Source organism: Mustela lutreola, chromosome 2, assembly GCF_030435805.1.
Source record: "Mustela lutreola isolate mMusLut2 chromosome 2, mMusLut2.pri, whole genome shotgun sequence".
In the NCBI taxonomy this organism is placed as follows: domain Eukaryota; kingdom Metazoa; phylum Chordata; class Mammalia; order Carnivora; family Mustelidae; genus Mustela; species Mustela lutreola.
In genome coordinates, this window is record NC_081291.1 from 176648295 (window position 1) to 176671263 (window position 22969).

A 22969-nucleotide genomic window follows, 5' to 3' on the forward strand; every position below is an offset into this window, starting at 1 on the left:
TAAAAAAGTGATGGATAAATAAAACATGATACATCCATAATGGAATATTCTTCAGCCATAAAAAGGAACAAAATTCTGATACATACTACAACATGGAGGAAGCTTGAAAATATTATTCAAAGTGAAAGAAGCCAGACATAAGACATTGTATGATTCCTTTTATCATGAAATGTCCAGAACAGGCAAATCCATAGAGACAGAAAGGAAACGAGTGGCTGCCAAGGGCTGGAGGGAAAAAGGAAAAAGGAGAGTATGGATCTTTTTTTTTTAAGCTTTTATTTGAGAGAGAAAAGAGAGTACATGAATGAAAGCACACAAGTAGGGGAGGGATGGGAAGAGGGGCAGAGGGAGGGAGAAAAACAGATGCCCCCCCACCCCGACCCCCCTGAGCAGGGAGCCAACTCACGCTAGATCCCAGGACCCTGGGATCATGGCCTGAGCCAAAGGCAGGTGCTTCACCACTGAACCAACTGAGCCACCCAGACATCCCAGGTATGGATCTTTTTTGAGCAATGAAATGTTCTGAAGTAAAATAGTTGTGATGGTTGCACAAGTCTGTAAATATATTAAAAACCGCTTTGTTGACCTTCAAAAGGTGAACTTTATGGTATATGGATTATAGTTCAACAAATTATTTATTTTTAAAATGTTTATTTATGAGAGGTAGGGAGAGAGAGAGAGGCAGAGAGCGAGCAAGCAAAAGAGCGGGGAGCGACAGGCAGAGGAAGAAGGCACCCCACTGAGCAAGGAGCCTAATTCAGGGCTCAATCTGAGGACCCTGAGATTATTACCTGAGCTGAAGGCAGACGCTCAACCAACTGAGCCACCCAGGTGCCCCCAATAAATTTTTTAATTCAAAATGTTAAGGGTAGAGTTGAACCATTACTTTCATCACACAACCCACAGAGTTGGGTTTTCCCCAAGACAAACTGTCAATTTTAAAGAGATATGCCAATCTATGGCTGGTTAGTTTAGTATGTTAGATTATTATATGAGCTCAGGTCATGATCCTAGAGTCCTGGGGTTGAGTCCCGCGTTCCTGCTCAGTGGGGGTCTGCTTCTCCCTCTGACCGTCCCCTCTCATGGTTGCTCACTCTCCTTATCTCCCAAATAAATAAAATCTTTTTATTTTAAAGATTTTATTTATTAGACAGAGAGATCACAAGTAGGCAGAGCAGCAGGGGGCAGAAGCAGGCTCCCCGCTGAGCAGAGAACCTGATGCGGGTCTCGATCCCAGGACCTTGAGATCATGACCTGAGCTGAAGGCAGAGGCCCAACCTCCTGAGCCACCCAGGTGCCCCATAAATAAAATCTTTTAAAAAAATATATCATAGGGCGCCTGGGAGGCTCAGTATGTTGAGTAGACTGCCTTCGGCTCAGGTCTTTCAGCCTTCGTTTTCTAATCTTGAAAATACAGAAAATACTAACAACTTCATCATGTTGCAAACTCTGCAATCCTTGAGAGTCCATAGAGGTGGATATCCCAGAGTGAATTCTAGTTCTGTAATTAGTGGGTCTGTTAAGTTAAGATGAGCTACATAAGTGCCTAATACAATCAGTGACATGTGTTTTCATTTGATATTTATGACTAGTAACCGCAGGGTTACTGCAGATGAGGAAACTAAAGTTTAGGGAAGTTACGTTGGTCAAGGCAGAAATTTATTACATGTCAATTTAATGTCATTAAACCACCTCTTTCCTCCTTCCCCATACAGATGAGCTGAAATAGAAATCTAATACTTTCAATCCTAAAACTTAAACATTAAATTCCACTGAAAGGATAGCCATCAATTTTCTAATTTTGTGTTACAGACAGAGATTTACAAATGGGGAGCGGGAGGGGAGAAAAACGTCAAAAAAGAGTCATTAAGAACAAAGTTATGAGCAAACTGTACTGGTTTATTTACAATTGTAATTTATAAACAGTAACACAAACATCTTTACATTAATATTATGAAAAAAGTCCCATGGCTGAAATGGGCAAAAAATGGAGACTTCAGGGCATTTCTAAAGGGGGCGGGTGCCAAAGAAAATAAGAAAAATGCAATACAACCGTTGTGGGTAGAGTTATAAATATCAAGTACTGCACCAGGTGCAATTTCATGCAAATGTCTTCAACCACTCAAGTAAACGGTTTTTATTTAGATATTAGAATAAAATATCTTGAACTATGTTGCCTGTTATTCACTTGATTTCCAATAACTGGCTATAAATAGAGTACATCTAAATATTTCTCCTATCAACCCCTTAGAGATAATCCATTATATTTTAGGACATGGTAAATTGTTAGGATTTGCTAGTTCCCATACAGATTTTATAAGGAGTCATTCCATAGCCCCAAACATGTTCCCAGATTTTCTCTCACCAAATGTGTCTAATATAGACCTCAATAAATTAAACTGAGAAAGCTGCAAAATGAAGCAGATCACTTTTTAGTTTTGTCATATTAAAAAATAAAAATAGTTTCAAACCACCAGAACTTTAGCAAGAGAAGACAAAAACCAAAGAAGAGGAAAAAAATTTGGAAAGAGATGATAAAACAACTGTACTTTATATAGCTCTCTTATTATTTGGCTTTCATTTAAGTGGACACTAATGTGGTCACAGACCATAACCTCAGTAAGGATAAATCAATGTGTGTACAATACCCTTCTGAAATATCCTAAATCAAATATTCCACTTGTAATAAAGACCAATGACATTTTTATAGGTACAATTCTTGTCCCCAAAATGTTTATTTTAATCTTAGTATGCCTACCTACTTATTATTATACTTTTAACTGCTCCTTAGAAACCATTAGGATGAAGTTTATTATGTGAAGCACCCAGTGTTCAAATCATTAGCTAATGATGCAAAAAATGATTTAGATACTGATGCTTCACATTTCACTAACTGGACTGCATTTCTGAGTTGGCTGGAATCTTCATCCACTTCACTGAAAAGATTTCACTTTTTTTAAGGACAGAAACAGCAAGCTGTTAATCTATGTAATACTCTCAGTTTCTGATACTGCTCGGTGGATAAACTAAATGTAGCAATTAAAGGGGTCTCTTCAGCTAATTCTATCTCTAATTTTCATTGAAGACATTGCAAGTATATATGTGTATGGGTCTTTTTAAATCTGAAAGTGATACATGTTCCCTTTTTAAAACACAGTTCTTCAAAACAGAACTGCATTCTGTACCCTTAGTTCATAAGGGCGTAGGGTCAGTTACTTCAAAGTCATTTAATAACTGACCTTTATAAATCATTTTACAAAACTGAAAATGCAAAAGAAAATTTAAGAAAAATTTTAACTGTTCAGAAATTGATTATAATAATTCACACATACTTAGACCTGCAATTCAAGCACCCCCATGAGCAAATGAAAGGTCCTCAGTTAGTATTCAATCAGGAAAATATGTCCTTGTTTCTTTCTCTTGGTTGCCTTAATTTCTTTTGAAGTAATTCTCTTTTATATTAACTTTCCAAAGCATCCAAAACTTTCATGATCTGTTGTTTTATGGCTTTGGTAGCATCTCCTGCATTTGGAATCAAATACCTGGGGGGGGGGGGAGAGAATATACATATGTATTAATATAAATTGCTTTCATTCCAGGACTCAGTTTAGATGTCACTTCCAGTGGGAAGCCTTCCTAACCTACAAAGCAAGCAGACACATCCTCATATTTACCATAACTTATCCAATACACACTCGAAAGCACATTTTGAAAGAAAGAAAATCTAAATGTCAAAGCTACATGGTTTTTCATATAGTGTACAGCCACATGTAATGAACCACGCATCAGGAGTCAGGAAGGCTATATTTGGTCTGATCACAAGCTAGGTGTGAAGATCTGCAAGTCATTCAACTCCTCTGGGGTTCACATTTTTAAAAGATTACAAAGATGGTTTAATTTTGAGATCAGTGTGGTCCTACAGCTCTTGGTGCCAGTACACGAACTCTTTGTCACTGGTCCACATTAAGACAAGAAGGAATTTATACCAGATTGTAAATTAAATATACAACACAGCACACTGCTTACTTTGCTGACACATTTTCAAAGCAAGAATTTTTTTGATGAAAGAAAACAGAAACACTGACTTATATTCTAAAACAAGCTTCCTACCTGTTTACAAACCAGCATTTAGTGCAGCAATGGTACAGATTATTTAAAGGCCCTTCAGTCAAAAAGTTTATGAAATTAGCTATGGCACTCACTGGAACCACGTGCTAATTAGCCACAAATGACTAAAGATACAGAAGGAAAAAATCAGCAAAGAATGCTGATAAAAGTGGCTCTAGTATGCTAGTCCACCACCTACTCCCCAAACAGAGAAACAAACTATGTTTAATAATGAACTAATTCAACAATTCAGATAACATCATCCTAAGAAAATCTTACCTTTCGATTGCCAAGATTTCTATTCCTGAAGCACTGCTGTTTCCATACTTGAAGGTAATTAGCTCAGGGTGTTTTTTTTTAGATGTAATTTTAACTACAGAATTTAGTGCTTGTCGAGACTGTATATAAGCCAATCCTTTCCGTGAAAGAATCTCCCTTAAACAGTACATGTGTGTTGCAGTAACCAACAGATGACTTGAGAGGGGAAAAAAAACATTAAAAAACAAGAAGAATTTTAAAGAAATGTCATGCAAAACAGCTGTTAACACAATAAAAAATATTCAATCTAGATGAAATTACTTTTGAATTAAAGAATACAGACAAAGGATCACCTAAGAACAAAAAGGTACCCAGTAACATTTTTAAGTTCCTTTTAATGGTATGAAAAATTAGTATTTTATTAACAGAAAATCCTGTTAACTATATAAAAGCAAGTTTTATATTTTATATAATAAAAACTACAATACAATTAGAAATCATTAAAATAATATTTTTAGAATCTACTCTGCATGATATATGGAAGACAATACTTTTCAAACTTTCCCAGAGTTACTATCTATACTCATAAACTCTTCTCACTCACTATACTACAGTATATACTCTACACTGAAGACCACTAAGCAGTAGTTGGGCTGCCTTACATGTTTTATAATATTCTGTAAGTGGATCTTGAACATAGAATGGGCATAGAATTATTGTGTCTCAGCTTGTGTCCCCCTCTTTGTGTCTCAGTTCATTTATTATAGGGATATACTCATACGCTTTTGTGTAATACAATAAGACTAGTATCAGATAAGTCCAGAATGCAGGACATTCTGCAGAATAAATGGCCTAGCCTCAGGATTCATTCATCATAGAGCAAAGGGGAGGTGCTGATAAGGGTAGTGGTACTGTTGGACATGGCATGAGACTAAAGCGATTAATGGGCAAATGCAATGTGTAGACCATGACTAGATCCTGGATCGGGAAGAAAAAAAACCAGAGACTATAAAAGGTGCTGTGGGGGAACTCTGAAAAATCTGAGTGTGAACTAACTGTATGTTGAATGATGCTCATTTTAAGGTTTTTGAAGAGTTATAATGCTCATATTCTTGGGTGACTTATGCTGAAGCATTTAGGGTAAAGTGTCATATCTGTAAGATTCTTCTGAATGGCTTGACAAAAGAGAACTGTGTATATTCTTGTGCCTATATAGATAAAAAATGGAAAGATGGGGTAGTACAAATAGAAATTAAAATCCAATGAACCTAAGAGAAGAATCCTATTCCACCACCTATTCCCCCAGATAGAGAAAACAAACTATAAAGATGTTCAATGTACTGTTCCTTCAACTTTTTTGCTTAAAATTTTCAAAATAAAAAATACGTAAGAAATATTCTTTTTTTTTAAAGATTTTATTTATTTATTTGACAGATAGAGACAAGTAGGCAGAGAGGCAGGCAGAGAGAGAGAGAGAGAGGAGGAAGCAGGCTCCCTGCTGAGCAGAGAGCCCGATGCGGGGCTCGATCCCAGGGTCCTGGGATCATGACCTGAGCTGAAGGCAGAGGCTTTAACCCACTGAGACACCCAGGCGCCCCCGTAAGAAATATTCTTAAAATCAAGACATGTAGAAGTGCCTAGGTGGCTCAGCCAGTAAAGTGTAAGCTTTAGGCTCAGGTCATAATCTCCGGGTCCTGGGATCAAGCCCTGTACTGGGCTCCCTGCTCGGTGGGGAGCCTGCTTTTCCCTCTCCCGCTGCACCTTCCCCACTTGTACACTCTCTCTCTCAAATAAATTCTTTTTTTTTTTTTTTTTTTTTTTTTTAAGATTTTATTTATTTGACAGAGAGAGATCACAAGTAGGCAGAGAGGCAGGCAGAGAGAGAGGAGGAAGCAGGCTCCCCGCTGAGCAGAGAGCCCGATGTGGGACTCGATCCCAGGACTCTGAGATCATGACCTGAGCCGAAGGCAGTGGCTTAACCCACTGAGCCACCCAGGCGCCCTCAAATAAATTCTTTTAAAAAAAAGAAAAGAAAAATAAAAATAAGAACATATAATACAAGTTGACAAAGTGAAATTATATCTTATACTTGCATAAAGAAAATTTCTTTTGCAGGTGTTTTTTTATTAACTAAATTTAATTTTACTTCAGCAGAAGGCATTTCTTAAAAAGTACCTAGGAAACATGTGTCCACTTTCTTTAACTTCTTTACAAGGAAAATGATGCTTGACATCTGGCTTGTTGATCCAAGTCTGGATGTTTACAACCTCTTTTCTGTCATCATCTGACATTGAAGAGCTATCAATTTCATCTACAGAGAATTAAAAGCATTAAAAGTGGGAATTACCAATTTTATAAATGAGACATTTCTTAAGAGCCTGAAAAAGATTTCAATATTTTAAACATATATTTTGAAAAACAAAACAATTCTAATCCTGCTACTGTATTTCCTTATGCCACTGGCATAATACAGAAATATTATTTTCAAACATTAGGCCACACAGTAAGAAAGTCAGGTGAAAATACTAAGAATACACTTGTAACACTGTGTGTCAACTATACGTGAATAAAAAATAAATAATGTAAATAAATTTTTAAAAGACAACTATCTGAGGAATTTCAAAACTTTTGCTTTATGTAACATGACTCTAATCTATGTCTAGACCCTAGAGAGATGGCTGAATTGTCCAATAATAAGCACCTATCTTGAGGGCAAAGATGGCAGAGTTCCTTTTCTCTTGCTGGTTTCAATTTTAAGAAAAACAACAAGAAAATCCATCCTGGGATAAATAAATAAAAATCTCTTTAGTCTTTTATCCTTTTTCATGCAGAATTTTAAGACATTCTAATTATTTTTTTCTAATTTAACAAAGGGGAATTATAGTCACTAGTGTTAATAATTACAAATGTTCCTCCCTTTTAAAGAAATACTTCAAAATATAAAGAGACATAATAAAAAAGGAAATTTCATATATCTATACACTTTCAGCCTAAATAAAAAGTAGAACCCTTATATGTATCTCCCCATTCTCATTCCTCTCCCTTGTTCACTAAGAAACAGTGACTATTGGTTATGGTTCCATCCTTGCCTTTAATCATACATGAATATCCTCAAACAATATACAGTAGTGTTTTGCACTTTAAGTAACATTTATATAAATAGCAGACTGTTTGACTGTATTCTTCCACAACTGCTTCTTCACTCCCAACACTGTAAAATTTATCCATGTTGATACATAGAGCCCTAGTTTTCTCATTTTCATTACTGTGCAATTTCCCTAATAAAAATATATGTGCAAATACATGACACATGAAATTATACCATAATTTATTCATCCATATACCTCTCAGAGGAATGAAAATAGTTCAAATGAAAACTGTTAACAAAAGAAGAAATATTCAGGGAGAGCTAGAGACTGATAAAATAACAAGAAGATAGCAACAAAAAGAGAGGCAAGAATAAAAAGAAACAATTAGAAATAGCACACAGAAAATTTCATTTACCTTAATGTAAGTTTTTGGGAGGGGATTTTATAATATTTATTAAACTTGTCAAATGTGGTTCCCTATAATCTAACAATCTTCCTGCTCAGAATATACCCTCTGTATATACTTACAAAAGTTCAGATAGCTCTATGTATAAAAATATCTGTTGTCATTTGAGACAAAAAAAAAGGAAAACTATCATGTGAATTGTGAGAAAAATGATTAAATAGATTATGGTATGCTTACAATGGTGGAATATGGGCTAAGATAGAAAATACGCAACATGTATTACTAAACAGAAAAAGCAAGACGAAATTTGGGAGGTTTTTTCCTCTTATTTTGTACGTTTACTGTTTTATTTTTCCTAACCCACTACACATATTAATATTAATATGATTACTTAACCACCGTAATCTTGGCAGCAGTATTATGAACCGAGGTAATAAATTATTTTTAAAATAAAAAGGCAACCACCAAGAATGATACATTTTCCTGGCACAATATCCCCATCTTGTGGCCCTTTAGGATACTGCCTCCAATTCTCTTTCCAGATGTCTCAATTTTGGAATTCTCTGATTTTTGACGCACAACTCTCAATCTCCTAGGTGGATGGATTAAGGAGATTTAAATCAAATCCCATGGACTTGAATACTATTTCAACACTGATAATTCCCAGATCATCATCAGTTTATTAGACTTCCTCTCTCTTGGGCTAAGGACTCCTATAATCCACTGCCTACACATCATTTCTGCTTGAATTCTAACAGGCGTAACTTAAGATGTCTAAAACCAAACTCTTAGTAGAAAAACTACAGACTCTCCAATCTAGAGAATTTTTTTTTGAAAGCCGTTGTTGGCTAGCCCCAGAATGCTCTCTCTAATCACTGCTAGTGCCTGCGAAAAGCATCTACAGATAAGTGTTATTACTACACCTGTGTCGTATTCTTCTTCATCCCCAATGCTGAAAACAGGCTTTACACCACGGTAAGGCTTGCCCACTCTGTCACTGCTGCTCACATGCCTATATTCAAAGAATTTTAGAAGGCAAATCATCACTTAAGTAGTTACCAAAGATTTTCACCAAGTATCATATGAATATTTAAATAAAATGTACATATTCTTTGTCCTTAGCCCCCATATATCATGCTATTTAGAATAGTTATGTTAGGGAAACTCTAACAAGGTAAGGAAAATATGTTAGCAAAAGTGGCATTGTGTCTTAATAGACTGAACACTTTCGATCTGTAAAACTAAAAAAAAAAAAAAAAAAAAAAAAAAAAAAGTTAATATTTATATTAAAACCTTAGATAAGTCATTTAACCTCTCTGTGATTCTGTTTTCATATCTCCAAAACAGTAATAACAACAATATCTACCCTTCAGGGTTACTGTGAGAATTTAATCAGTTAATATTTTGTAAAGCTCTTAGAATAATGCCTGGCATATAGCATGTCTGTTAGAGAAAACAGATTATGGAACCAAATATTCAAATTCCAGGAAAGTGTGAAGTCTTCCTCATATGGGAGTAAATACCTTGGGGTTTTTCCTCCCATTTTTTTTTTAATCACAGTTTCAGTTGGACAACATTGTGATTCAACAATTCTATACATTACCCAATGCTCACATTATAATACTCCCATTCTTTTATTACTGTTACTTTTGTAAGAGAAATATGCTACTTCTTTTACACAAATGTATATAAACCATAAAAATTAATCTTTCTTTTTTAAGTAGCAGAAGCATAAAGAACAAGTAAACTCAAATTTGATTAGTTCTGCAACAAGTATGACCTCTGTCTTTTTTTTTTTTTTTTTTAAAGATTTTATTTATTTATTTGTCAGAGAGAGAGAGGGAGAGAGAGCGAGTACAGGCGGACAGAATGGTAGGCAGAGGGAGAAGCAGGCTCCCTGCCGAGCAAGGAGCCCGATGCGGGACTCGATCCCAGGACGCTGGGATCATGACCTGAGCCGAAGGCAGCTGCCCAACCAACTGAGCCACCCAGGCGTCCCTGACCTCTGTCTTTTTAATATAAAAATTTATACCTCAGTACTTTTTAGGTAATCTCAAACAAACCAAAAAGAAAAATTAAAATATTTCAACAAAGTACATGCTTCTGGGGAAAAAGCATTATGTTATTTGTAAGATAAATGTTCCATCAAGATTACCTATGATAAAAGAAAAACTGCCTTTTTTTGAGTCATATATCAAGAGGTAGTCCAATATGGAAAAAATTCAAGTTACATGTCTTTAATCAATCTTAAAATTCAATTTTTCCAGAATATAGAGATTAAATCTGTATTTTAAATAATTTAATACAGATCTTGAATAAAAAATCTTATCATGACCCAATTTTATTGAAATAGGCTTAAACCTATTTCTCCCAAAATAACTTTCTTCAACAGAAACCTCATTAGAAAAATCAACTGATAGCTGAACATATAACATTCTTTGGTAATTATAAATTAATCATACATAGTAGTTTAAATTAAATCATAAAATCATTTGATTTTAGGTTAAAACATATCTAATATAAAATTATCCATTATCCATTAAACTATGCTCATTAGAGAAAATGAAATAAGTAAACAACTATGAAACATAGATTGAGTTTTCTTGTAAAAGACAAAGACAATATAGCTTTGTCTAAATATACTTTAGTGCCATCTAGGTTATAAAATTGTATGAGATTATTATTGGTTCTTTCCTGATAGTAAAACATAATTAAACAGACATAACACAGAAACAAAGATGTTTACAGTAGATGCTTGATCCAGAAGGCAAGTATAAATAAAGCAAAAATCAAAAATAAATAGGAGGGGGTGGAGCCTGGCTGACTCAATCAGTAGATGTGACTGGATCTCAGGGTTTCAAGTTTAAGCCCCACCTTGGATATAGAATCTACTAAAAATTAAAAAAAAAAAAGTTTTAAAGCTATTCATTACTTATCTAGATTTATAATACAATGCATTTTTTATAAAATCTATAACGATTACTGAAATAGTTCTTAACAAACTGGCTAAAAATTAATGGAATTCAATGGCTGGACTCTTTAAAAAGCAGTATACTATACATTTTTAGCTGAAGTAATAACAAAAACATCTGTAATATAGTATGGCCAGGTTTCAATTTATTTACTGTGCTCATAAGAAACCCAGTTCTTTCTAACTTTCACTAAATTCTGTTTTTGAAATAGATATATTTGTCTGTAGAACAAGAAGATTATTTAAATTTTTAAAAACTTAAGAATTTGGAAGAAAACTTGGTAGTTAAAATTAGACTAATTCAATGGTCCTATAATAAGAGAAGGTAGAAAGGTGATTCACAGAATAGCTTATAATTTTAAAAGAAGCAACTACCTTTAAAAGTCTCAGATAAAACTGTAATAGAAGCTCTAAAACTGGCACTGCCAGGAACACTCACAGTAAATAAAAACTCTTTCCAACAAGTTAGGAGTAAACTACTGCTTTTAAAAATGCTACTTCTAGATACCGAAAACACTAAAATGACAAAAAAAAAAAAAAGTCAATTCCATTATTCCAAAGCTTAACTTATATTTAAAATACAACTAGAGGGGTGCCTGGGTGGTTCAGTCAGTTGGGATGCTGACTCTTGATTACAGCTCAGGTCATGGTCTCAGGGTTCTGTGATCAAGCCCTGAGTCAGGCTCTGCACTCAGTTGGGAGTCTGCTTGAGGATTCTCTCCCTCCCCCACCACCTCATTCCCCTCACTCGTATGCTCTAAAATAAATCAATAAATAAAAAGAAACTAGAGTTTCTTTTAAAATGTCCATAGATATTGCTGTAATTGATACTCTAAACTGCAGAAAAATTCTGTGGGTATAAAAACTGTAAAGCCATATAAAAGTATGAAGTTAATAAAGTTCTTCTGTGCATCCTAACTGAAGATCCAGTAGATATTTTAACTTTACACTTGCATCTTACTGGGGCAGAGAAGAGATGCATTTATACATTAACATGTACCCCATGAACTAATTTCTTTCATGGAAAACCAAAGAACTGTGGTTCTTCAGAACTGATTTATATATGCTTATTCACCAACCTAAATACACATATCTAATTTTAAAAATATTTTTTAAAAAGATTGTAAAATTACATAACAAGGGGCACCTGGGTGGCTCAGTGGGTTAAAGCCTCCACCTTCGGCTCAGGCCATGATCCCGGGGGTCCTGGCCCTACATCGGGCTCTCTGCTCAGCAGGGAGCCTGCTTCCTCCTCTCTCTCTCTGCCTGCCTCTCTTGCCTACTTGTAATCTCTGTGAAATAAATAAATAAGTAAATCTTTTGAAAAAATTACATAACAAACCTGAACTAATAATTTTGAATCATGACATGTACCTTCTCTCAGTAATATTCTCTAGTGTTAGGGCAGGAGATGGAAGCATATGATTTCCAAAGCTACCACCCTGCTCACTCTGAGACTAAGTATTTTCTTTGTTTCACCTTCCTCTCTTTCAGAATAAAAGTTCATGGATTTGAATGTACTTGATTTTTATCTGAGGAATGGGACATACAAAGCAGCAAGCAGCATGCAAGGAAAAAAAAATGATCAAGCAAAAAACAAATACAGCTCAATCAAAATCACACACTCCTAAAAGCAGAGTAAGAAAAGTTTAGCATTTTAAACAGCTGCATGAAATTTTAGCTAACAGTGGGAGGCTTATAGAAAGCATGAGGCATGCTAAAAAGGAAAAGGATGGTCCCAGAAAGCTGCTCTACTCATTGGCTTACCGCTCTGTACATGCTCTGTCTGGCCAAGGAAGATTGAAAGACATTCTATAGCAAATTGAGGCAGAGGACAGAACAAAATGATTATTAAAAACACAATGGATTTAAAACAAAATATAGTATAATCACTTTTTCTAGCCCTGAGCATACATTATAAAGAAAACGTTTTGATCATCCCAAGTACAAAGAAAAACTAGTTTCAAAGGATTTTTTTAAAACAAAAACAAGTCTTTTCAAGTTATCATTATCAGTTATCATTAGTTCATTTTAAAAAAAGTTTATATGTTCATGCTATAAAATTTTAGCAATAGTACTCTAGTTCAGAACGCACTAACTTTAAAGTAAAAAAGTTACAGGCTTTTGCGAACAATTTTAACGAGCAAAAAAGACTCTTAGGCTTGATAAGTATTATAAAATTAAATATTAAATATTATTTATCAGTGGACCATTTTAGACAGGCACAGTTTTTTTGGATTTGTGAAAATAACCTATTCACTTCTTTGCTATTAAAGGAAACAATGTACTTTTGTATGCATATGTGCTATAATTAAAAAGTGGCAAATAATAAATTTCTGACATTCAATTCTTAAAGTCAAACACTTCAACTTTCCTAGGACACTGCATGGAAGACATGAGACTGAAATGAAATAACACACTTTCCAGATTAGGCTTGCTTAGCAACAAATTCTGTGTTGGAATTATTAGGTTAGTTTTGAACTGCAGGAACAAGAAAAATCAACCAGACTACTATTGGAGGAAAAAACACTGAGGACTCTACAGTTCCAGTAAGAAGCATTAAAACACACATTCAGAAGCTTATCATTTGTTAGCTAAACCCTTCATTTGTAACTCATGGGAAAACAGGGTCACTTATAGTCTGTGAACACAAATCTATGAAGATCTAAACACTTAAACTAAGAAAATGGGTTTCTGGGATGCCTGGTAGGCTCAGTTGGTAGAGCAGCTAATTCTCAACACTGGGGCTGTTGAGCTTGAGCTCCACGTTGGCTGTAGAAAATTACTTAAAAAATAATTAATTTTAAAAAAAGAAAGAAAGAAAATGGGTTTTTGCTTTACTTGACATGACCAAATTTTCTAGGTTAGAAATTCCTAGAGAAGAGGAAGCTCCTGTTTTGAGATTACTGCATTTAGCAGATAGTTCTCATCCATCTGACATGTAGGAAACAGTCATGAAGTGTAATACATACAATAGCATCTTAATATTTTTTTAATGAACCGCATAAAGGGGCAGTACCATTATCTGAGTTTCATTCTGATCAGGAGAGAGAAATAGTAATAGTCAAATTTCACAGCAATAAAGAACGTCTCTGTCATTATAATGAAAACTGAAATTATCTAATTAAAAAATATACTTTATGATTCTTCTAGAACACATTCAATTCAACTAGAACTTACTGTAAGACACATTTCTTTAGTTACCCATCATAAACTCATACCATATAAGCAACTCACCGATCCACAGGAGTTGATGTATTCTCAATAAAACTGATAACTTTTTCCCTGACATTAACAGACTTCGTCTTCAAAGCAACAGTCATTTTATTTACCAATGATTTCATTCCTCTATCATTTGAGCCATTAGAAGATTCACCCTGAAAACAAAAACAAAAACAAAAAAACCTTACTAATAAATTAACTGCTCTCCTAATGATTAGCAGAGACATTACTGCTAAAGGTTATCTAGATGGTATGGACTAAACTGTGTCCATATGTTAAAGTTCATTCTAGTACACCTCAGAAAATGTATGCAGAGATAGAGCCTTTAAAAGCAAATTAAGGTTAAACAAGGTCATATATAAATCAGTATGACTAGCATCCTTATAGGAAGAGGGGGAGACATCAGGGATGTACAAACACAGAAAAAAGGCCATGTGCACCCAGACATACAAGAAGGCAGTCATGTGCAACCCAGAGAGAGAAGCCTGAGGAGTAATAAAATCCGCCAACCCTTTGATCCTAGACCTGCAGCCTCCAGAACTGTAAGAAAATTAACTTCTTTTAAAATTAACTTCTTTTAAGTTTAAGCGAACTACTTGGTTGTATTTTGTTATGACAGCCCCAACAGACTGATACACTAGACAAACAATTTTAGGGACAGGAATGAGAAATAGAAAAATGAGGCTATATGTTGCATATAAAGTGTATAAAGTCTGAAACTACCTTCATTATTCAGTAAGAAATAAAATTACTGACCTTTTCTTAACTTCAATTACACCATAAAAATAATCAAAAGTACAATCAGGATATCATTCATGTGGCTAAATTTTTAAACATCTATTCCTTATAAATTTTTGCTGTTTAAATATTTTCACTTAGGCCTTTAATTTCTCAAGAAAAATTATTTTTATGTACCTAATGTAATAAGTGTGAGTGTAATTCTTAAACTGTTTAACGAAATTGCTCCATATTCCCTAAAGGGCTAGTTGGCAAGAGATATCAGAAGTATGCCCATCTTTTGTCTGTTAATTACTCTTTAGAACTTAAGAAAGGAAATAGTTAGAAAGTGCACTAGGATTTAGGTATTATTAGATGGAAAATTATACAGATTTAAAAAAAAAAAGAAATGCTTTTAAATAAGCTTTTAATTTTTTTTAAGTTTTTCTTTTAATTACAGTTAGTTAATATATAGTATAAAATAGTGGGGCACCTGGGTGGCATAGTCAGTTAAGTGTCTACCTTCAGCTCAGGTCATGATCCCAAGGTCCTGGGATGAGCCCTGTGTCACCATCATTGGGCTCCTCTGCTCAGTGGGAAACCTATTTCTCCTTCTCCCTATGCCCTTCCCCCTCCCTCAAATATATATATATATACATTTGAAGGAAATACTTCAAAATACGAAAATATAAAGAGCAGTTATTTTTCTTTATACTTTTCAAATTTACAGATGTTGTGAAAATAAACATGCGTCATTTCAATTTTTAAGAGAAAGAAGTCATTAAATAACACAAAAACCATATTTCTATTTCCATATCCAAATTTGAAACCAAACTAAACTGATGAAGGAAATTAAATTCTTTGGTACTTTTTAATATACTATATAACATCTTTAAGAGGGTAAGTGCTATGGTGAGTGCTGTGAATTGTATAAGACTGATGATTCACAGAACTGTACCCCTGAAACAAATAATATATTATGTTAATTAAAAAAAATTTTTTTTTAAGTTTCTTTAGAGGTCTCAATCATTATTTTTCATATCTGAAAACAAGAACTTGAACAGAATTACTATCCAACACTATGGATGGCAATATAAATTAGAATAATGTTTTTTGGTGGGAGCCTGGGTGGCTCAGTCAGTTAAGCATTTGCCTTCAGCTCAGGTCATGACCTCAGGGTCCTGGGATCCAGCCCTGCACTGGACTCCCTGATCAGTGGGGAGTCTGCTTCTCTCTCTCCCTCTGCCCTTTTCCCTTCCCCACCTCATGCTCATGCTCACTCTCTTTCTCTCTCTCCCAAATAACTAGATAAAATCTTCCAAAAAAAAAATATTATGTTTTTTAAAGGCCAATCTGATGACAATGTAGAATTCTAAGAATTCTGATATATAATCTTCTGGTCCAGTTATTCTATTCCTAGGACTAAATAATCATGGCATATGTAAATATACTACTACAAAAATTAGTTATAATAGTGTTTATAACACAAAAAGACTAAAAGCAACATAAATATTCAAAAACAGGGGACTAACTGAATAAATTATAATACAGCCATTCAGTGGAACACTATTTAGTTATTCAAAATAAAAACAGAAAATGTTTATTAAATAAATGGTGATCTCACGTGAAGAGCTCTTAGATACCTAGAGGATTACTCTAAGACACATTTCTTTAGTTACCCATCATAAATTCATACCATATAAGCAACAAATTTGTTGAAAACAAATTTCAGAGGTTTATCTGCTAATAATTTGACAATAATATGATTTGACCTATATGGCTAAAGATAAATGGTAATTAATCAGATATAATTTTATAATAACTGCTATTAAATATGCGACACATACAACACAATACATACACCTGCACATTTAATCCTCACATCACCATGAAGAAAGTTGTGTTATTATCATCTCAACTGCACTGATAGAGAAACCAGAGCTGAAAAGATCTTGCTGGAGATCATGAAGAATGTAAGTTCTGGAGATAAAACCTGAACATCAAGTTAAGTCAGACTGATAAACCTAAGCTAGTAATAATCATAACCTGTATTGCAGTTTCCTTTTATTTCTGTTTTAAAGAATGATCATTAGGTAAATGTGAACTATTACTGAAAATATGTAATGACATCTAATTCAATTGACATAAAATATTTTTGAAAGAGCACAAAGACTTACTGTGCAAATATTTCTGAAGAAGCACAGAAAAGTGAAAAGTAAATTTACCCACTACAGGAAAACCTTGTAGTAGTAACATACATCTTTATAACTAAAAATCAAATATAATGGGATTCGCAATCAGTTCTTATCTCCTTCTGACCAGCCCATTCTCAAATGTGGGTGGACTGAAGTTATAATCATGTAAATTTGTGTTGGGGAGAGGTATAAATATGGTCTGCAGGAAATGTGACCATAAGCCTCAGTATTCTTTTGGCTCACATTAATTGGGAGATTCCTAGAACCAGATCACTTGGGAGTCCCAGCTAGTCACAGGACTCAGTATTATCTCCACCAATATCTAAGCTGAGGCAGAAAATGGTCACTACATGATAACATACTACATCTGGATAGGGAGAAATCTGAATTCAGCAGGTGGATCTCCAGAACTCTAGCTAGTTTAGATGTGCAGGCCTGTTCCATCCTTACATTAACCCTGCAATAACGACTCCTCTAAACTCTACGTGTTTGAAATATTTTGACCCCATTTCTATTATGGTGAGGGTTTAACACTTAGTCACCTTTTCTGGGCATTCACCCAAATCTGGTGACATATTCTACATATACACTTACATCAATAGAAGAATTGATACTGCTCCTTGAGCCTGAGGTACTAGCAATCCAATGGCCATATCCATTTTCTGGTCCATCCACATTTATGTCTGCCAGGTGCTGCTGCAGTGCTTAAGATAAACAAGAAGGAAAAAAAAGAACAGGTCACATACCAACCCCTCTTTAGAAAGATTCTTTACCAGAGAATTTAATAAACATATCATAGCTGAATGAAAGAGGATCCAAAGATTTAATTACAGGTACTTTTTTCTGTACCTCAGGAAAGGAATGAAGGACTCTAAGCTACAGAAAGCCTTCCTTCTCTTCTTCTAAAGCCCTCTGTACAACTACAATTTTTCATAATTGACCTTAAAGATGGCAGTAACTATATACAGACTTGATGTTTTCCTCTTTGGAATGGAATCTTTTAAGTATTAAGAGATAATCTCAGCAACAATTTTATGACATAAAGGATGAAAAGAAAACCTATGGTAGCTTTTGTTCTATCACAGACATCTAATTAATCTTTCCCACAGTAAAGAATGCATTAATTGCTATGGAGAGATTCTTGAAAAAGAAATAATCCATAATTAGAAAAAAACTTCTAAAACCTAAACTATACTATAAAAGACTGCATCTCGGGACGCCTGGGTGGCTCAGTTGGTTGGACAACTGCTTTCGGCTCAGGTCATGATCCCGGAGTCCCGGGATCGAGTCCCGCATCAGGCTCCCAGCTCCACGGGGAGTCTGCTTCTCCCTCTGACCTTCTCCTCGCTCATGCTCTCTCTCACTGTCTCTCTCTCAAATAAATAAATAAAATCTTTAAAAAAAAAAAAAAGACTGCATCTCAGGGAGGCTAGTGGCTCAGTTGATAAGCATCAGCCTCTGACTCAGGTCATGATCTCAGGATCCTGGAACTGAGGTCCGGCCATCAGGCTTCCTGCTCAGTGGGGAAGAAATCTGCTGCTTCCTCTGCCCCTCATCCTGCTTTCATGTGCTCTCTTTTTCTCTTAAATAAATAACAATTTTTTTTTAAGAAAAATAAGACTGCTTTTCAGATACTTTTGATAATAAGCTTAATAACCAAGTTCTGTATTTTGCTGTCAAAATTCCTAATAAATCACACTGGGGCTAAGGCCAGTACTTGCTTAACACTACTTATTAAAATACCCCTTTTTTAGATCACTCTGTGTGTAAACCCCAAAGGATGTTAGTTATCAGGCCATGATATGTAGGAAATCATCATAATCCTTGCTAGTATCACAACAGATCAAAGGAAAGAGACCCTAACCTATCATACTCCAAGTTATAACACAAAATTAGGTCAAAAGTTAATCCTTATGAGGCTCTCATGATTCAAGCTCATGACTCTACTATTCAACAAATACTAATTTGATTTTACTATTAAAGGCTCTTTATTTCTTAACTGAAATATATTTGACCTATAACAATGTATAAAATTCAGAGTATACAACATGTTTGGTTTATATATTATAATATGATTTCCATTTCAGCAATAGTTAGCACCTCTATCCATCATATTATTACCCTTTCTTTTTCATGGTGGCAATAATTAAGATATAGTCTTTTGGCAAGTTTATTTTAATACAGTACTACTGTCTATGTTCACTATACTTACAGTACTCCAGGACTTTTTTATCTACCGGTCACAAGGTTGTATCTTTAAATAACATCAACTGTAAAAAAGACAGGCTTTTACCCTGACTTAATCCTTCACAAATTCTCAAATCTCTGCCTGCAGAGATTTGGCAATTATTTTACTATCCTGGATTACCAAATATTAGTCTGAAGATTTGAAAATATCAGTTTATTTCCTTTATTCCATTCCATTCCATATTTTTTTTAGCTATTAATTTCAAGTAGCTCAAAAATGAAATAAAAACATAACAAAAAGGGGAGTATGAAAAGTATTCCTCCTACCTTTGTTTCCCAGTCCTATCCATTTCACCTTCTCCATAAAGACAAATCATGTAGACAGTTTTTCTCACATCTTTATAAAATTACTTTCTACAAATACAAGCTTGTTAAACATACCTACTGAAATAAACTTCCATTAAATATTTGCTCATTTAAAGTGTCTATCGTGTTTGTCTGTTATCTGTATGTCCTGCTTGCCTTGCCTTTTCTGAAAATACAGAATGACTTAAGAGAGAGTTTATTCACTAATTAATTTGGTCACTACAAATCAGGTCTGGTGATAGAACTGCCTCTGAAAAGCGGAGGCAAAGCGATTAATAAATTAAAACCTTACCCATAAATCCTCCACTGGCGATGCTCACATATTCTTTGTTTTTCTGTAACAAAAAACCAAAACTTAAATTATTCCAAAATGCAATTTAATTAAAACCTCTCATAGTCCTATAAACATTTACAAATGTAATATGAAGTTATACATTAGATTTCTGGACTTTTTTCTTTTCTTTAACATTTTGGAAGCTGACAAAAAGATAAACATACATTTAACTTAAATATTTTAAGGACTGGTGTTAAGATGGAAAGAAGGGGACAACTTCATAGCTACTACCAAGACTATGATTTTATTTGTATTCTAGTTCCAATAATATAATAAAGAGTCAAACCAAAACCACTTAAATTATATTTTTGGATATAATTAGCAAAGTTTTTAAAAGCTTTTAAAATGTGTTGTGTCCTTCATAAAAGAGAAATAAAGAATATTAGAGCTAATTATGAATAAGAAATAATAGAATGTTACCATTTTACAAACTACTATAAAAATTAATGGATCTAGGGGCACCTGGGTAGCTCAGTGGGTTAAAGCCTCTGCCTTCAGCTCAAGTCATGATCCCAGGGTCCTGGGATCGAGCCCTGCATTGGGCTCTCTGCTCAGTGGAGAGCCTGCTTCTCCCCCCGCCCCCTGCCTACTTGTGATTTCTATCATATAAACAAATAAAATCTTTTTTAAAAAATTAATGGATCTAATAAACAATGGCAAATAAAGAAGACGACATAAAGAAAAAAGAGATCAGGGCGCCTGGGTGGCTCAGTTAAGCACCTGCCTTCAGCTCAGGTCATGATCCCAGGGTCCTGGGATCGAGCCCCACGTCAGGTTCCCTACTCAGCAGGGAGTCTGCTTCTCACTCTCCCTCTGCTCCTCCCCCTGCTTGTGTTCTCTCTCTGGAATAAGTAAAATCTTAAAAAGAAAAAAAAAAAAAAGAGGGAGAGAGAGAGAGAGATATCTGGGCAGTATGTCCCTCCCGAGAAAAACTCATACCACCCAGGATTTCCTGTCCCTGACCAAGTCTCTAGATCTAATTACCAACTTAGAGGGAATACCAAGGACAGAACCTGATAAACACCACCATGCGAATGCAGCAGTAAAACCTGAATGTGAGAAACTCTCTGTAAGATAAAGCAACCGGTTTTTCCAACAAACCAGCATGATTTTGGGGTCCTGGGATTAAGACCCATATCAGGCTCCCCCTGCTCTGTGGGGAACCTGCTTCTCCCTCTCCCTCTGCCTGCCATTCCCCCGCTTGTGCTGTCAAATAAATAAAATCGTAAAAAAAAAAATGTTAACCAAGTGCAACATCTTGTCTTGGGTCCTGGGAAAATCAGGGAAACATGAACAAGAGTTAGATTTTTAATAATAAAGTGTAAAAATGTATGTCAGTATAAAGAGTGTATAGGGTTCAATTCTACCTACTTTTGAATTTGCTTGAAATTTTCCATAATAAAAGTTAGGGAAAAAATTTCTAAAACCACATCAAGAACTTGAGTTATAAAAAAGAAGTTCACAGTATTTTCAAATTCTTGCCATGTGACAGGTCTTACAATATACAGTTTATACCAGAATATTTTAAAAATAGGCTAATTAAACTTGTAAGTAAAATGTCTGAGTTGCTATTTTTGTTTTTGTGTAAATTTCTAAAGATCTCTCCATTAATAAGGTATAAAATTATCTTATCATCTCCTTCCCCCAAATACCGTGGTTCCTTTGTTGATTTGTGTCTTTTGAGGATTCCTTCTTTTAGACTTATTTTCTCAAACCAAATTCCCAGTAAAATACAACATGAACAGAAAAGGATCCAAACTGAGTGGCTAATGCAACTAGCCTATGGTCTTCCTGATTCCATAGTTCAGGGTCATAAAAAATGAAGACTTTAATGTCTAAGCTATCAAAGAATACCTAATAAACAACTATTTTTATAAAGAAAGAGCCATCACTGAGTAAAGCTTTGTAGAGAAGATAGAGGAACAGGTTACATAAAATCACTAATACAAATTAGCTGTGCTGAAGACAACGTTCGAACACAAAAAGGAAAGGTGGCTGTATGTAATAAATATATATATATATTCTGTTTCACAGTAAAGATACTAAAATGAAATACATAGTTACTGTTTCAAATACTAGAGAATGAACAGACATAAAGAACAGCACAACAGAATAATCCAGAAATAGATCCTGATGCACTGAGGAATTCAGTGTATTAAAAAGGTGGTATTTCAAATTGATAAGCACAACTGGGTAGCTTTCTGGAAAAAAAAAAAACATTTTTTTATTCCTACTTCACTTATTATATGAAAATAAATTCCATATGATTCAAGATCTTTTTTTTTTAAGATTTTATTTATTTGACAGGCAGAAATCACAAGTAGGCAGAGAGGCAGTCAGAGAAAGAGGAGGAAGCAGCCCGATGTGGGGCTCGATCCCAGGACCCTGGCATCTTGACCTGAGCCGAAGGCAGAGGCTTCAACCCACTGAGCCACCCAGCCGCCCCTATGATTCAACATCTTAACACAAAAAATAAATCACACAAGCATATAAGAAGACATGCAAGACACAAAACCTATAAGCTGTAAAGAAAAACTACGTAAAAATTTGACAATGCAGAGAACAGTACAAAATTACCCATAACAACTTCTTAAAGGTGATAGCAATAGCAATAACCAAACAAAACTGAAAAAATTTGTCAGCATACCTGTAAAAAGTGTGCCAGGACCATGTTCATATACATGTCTTCTTCCTCTCTACCACTGCCCATAAAACAGAGGTGCTCCCCACCAGCAATGGAGCCGGACTCGATGGACTGCTTCTGTGCTTCCAGCAAAGATTTTACCGACTGTGCAAACTCAGATGGATTCTGGAGCATCTAGACAATTTTTTAAAAACTAAAAATGTGGCAAAATGGTATTGGACAAACATTTCCAAATTTGAAATATTCTTCCAGGAAAAAAAAATTTTTAAATAGCTACCAGAAAAACAAAGGAATAAAGGCTCTTATAAATAAAAATGCTGGGATAAGAGAAAAGAAATGTATATAAAGGTACCTATAATACACTAGAACAAAAGTTGAAGATTCACAGAAAGACTAAACATGCAAAGAAAATATTCTAAGAAAAAATGGTTTTGTTGTTTCTTAAACAAGCTATGGTGTCATTAGGTATGATA

At 34.7% G+C, this 22969-nt stretch overlaps 1 protein-coding gene across 3 annotated transcripts in view; it reads right to left on the reverse strand.

Moving 5' to 3' along the window:
* Nucleotides 1-1878: 1878 nt before the first annotated feature.
* Nucleotides 1879-22969, reverse strand: part of TBC1D23 (TBC1 domain family member 23) — a 58513-nt gene continuing 37422 nt past the window's right edge. For 2 of the 3 annotated variants that reach the window (XM_059164354.1, XM_059164356.1), the window contains 9 exons: nucleotides 22500-22670; nucleotides 19811-19853; nucleotides 17560-17669; nucleotides 14069-14208; nucleotides 12599-12643; nucleotides 8784-8872; nucleotides 6541-6676; nucleotides 4387-4581; nucleotides 1879-3542 (listed from right to left, as the gene is read on the reverse strand). In XM_059164354.1, coding sequence (XP_059020337.1) covers nucleotides 3461-3542; nucleotides 4387-4581; nucleotides 6541-6676; nucleotides 8784-8872; nucleotides 12599-12643; nucleotides 14069-14208; nucleotides 17560-17669; nucleotides 19811-19853; nucleotides 22500-22670 — 1011 coding nt within the window. In that variant the 3' untranslated portion in view covers nucleotides 1879-3460. The remainder of the gene's footprint in view (nucleotides 3543-4386; nucleotides 4582-6540; nucleotides 6677-8783; nucleotides 8873-12598; nucleotides 12644-14068; nucleotides 14209-17559; nucleotides 17670-19810; nucleotides 19854-22499; nucleotides 22671-22969) is intronic. The other variant, XM_059164355.1, reaches the window with a different exon arrangement.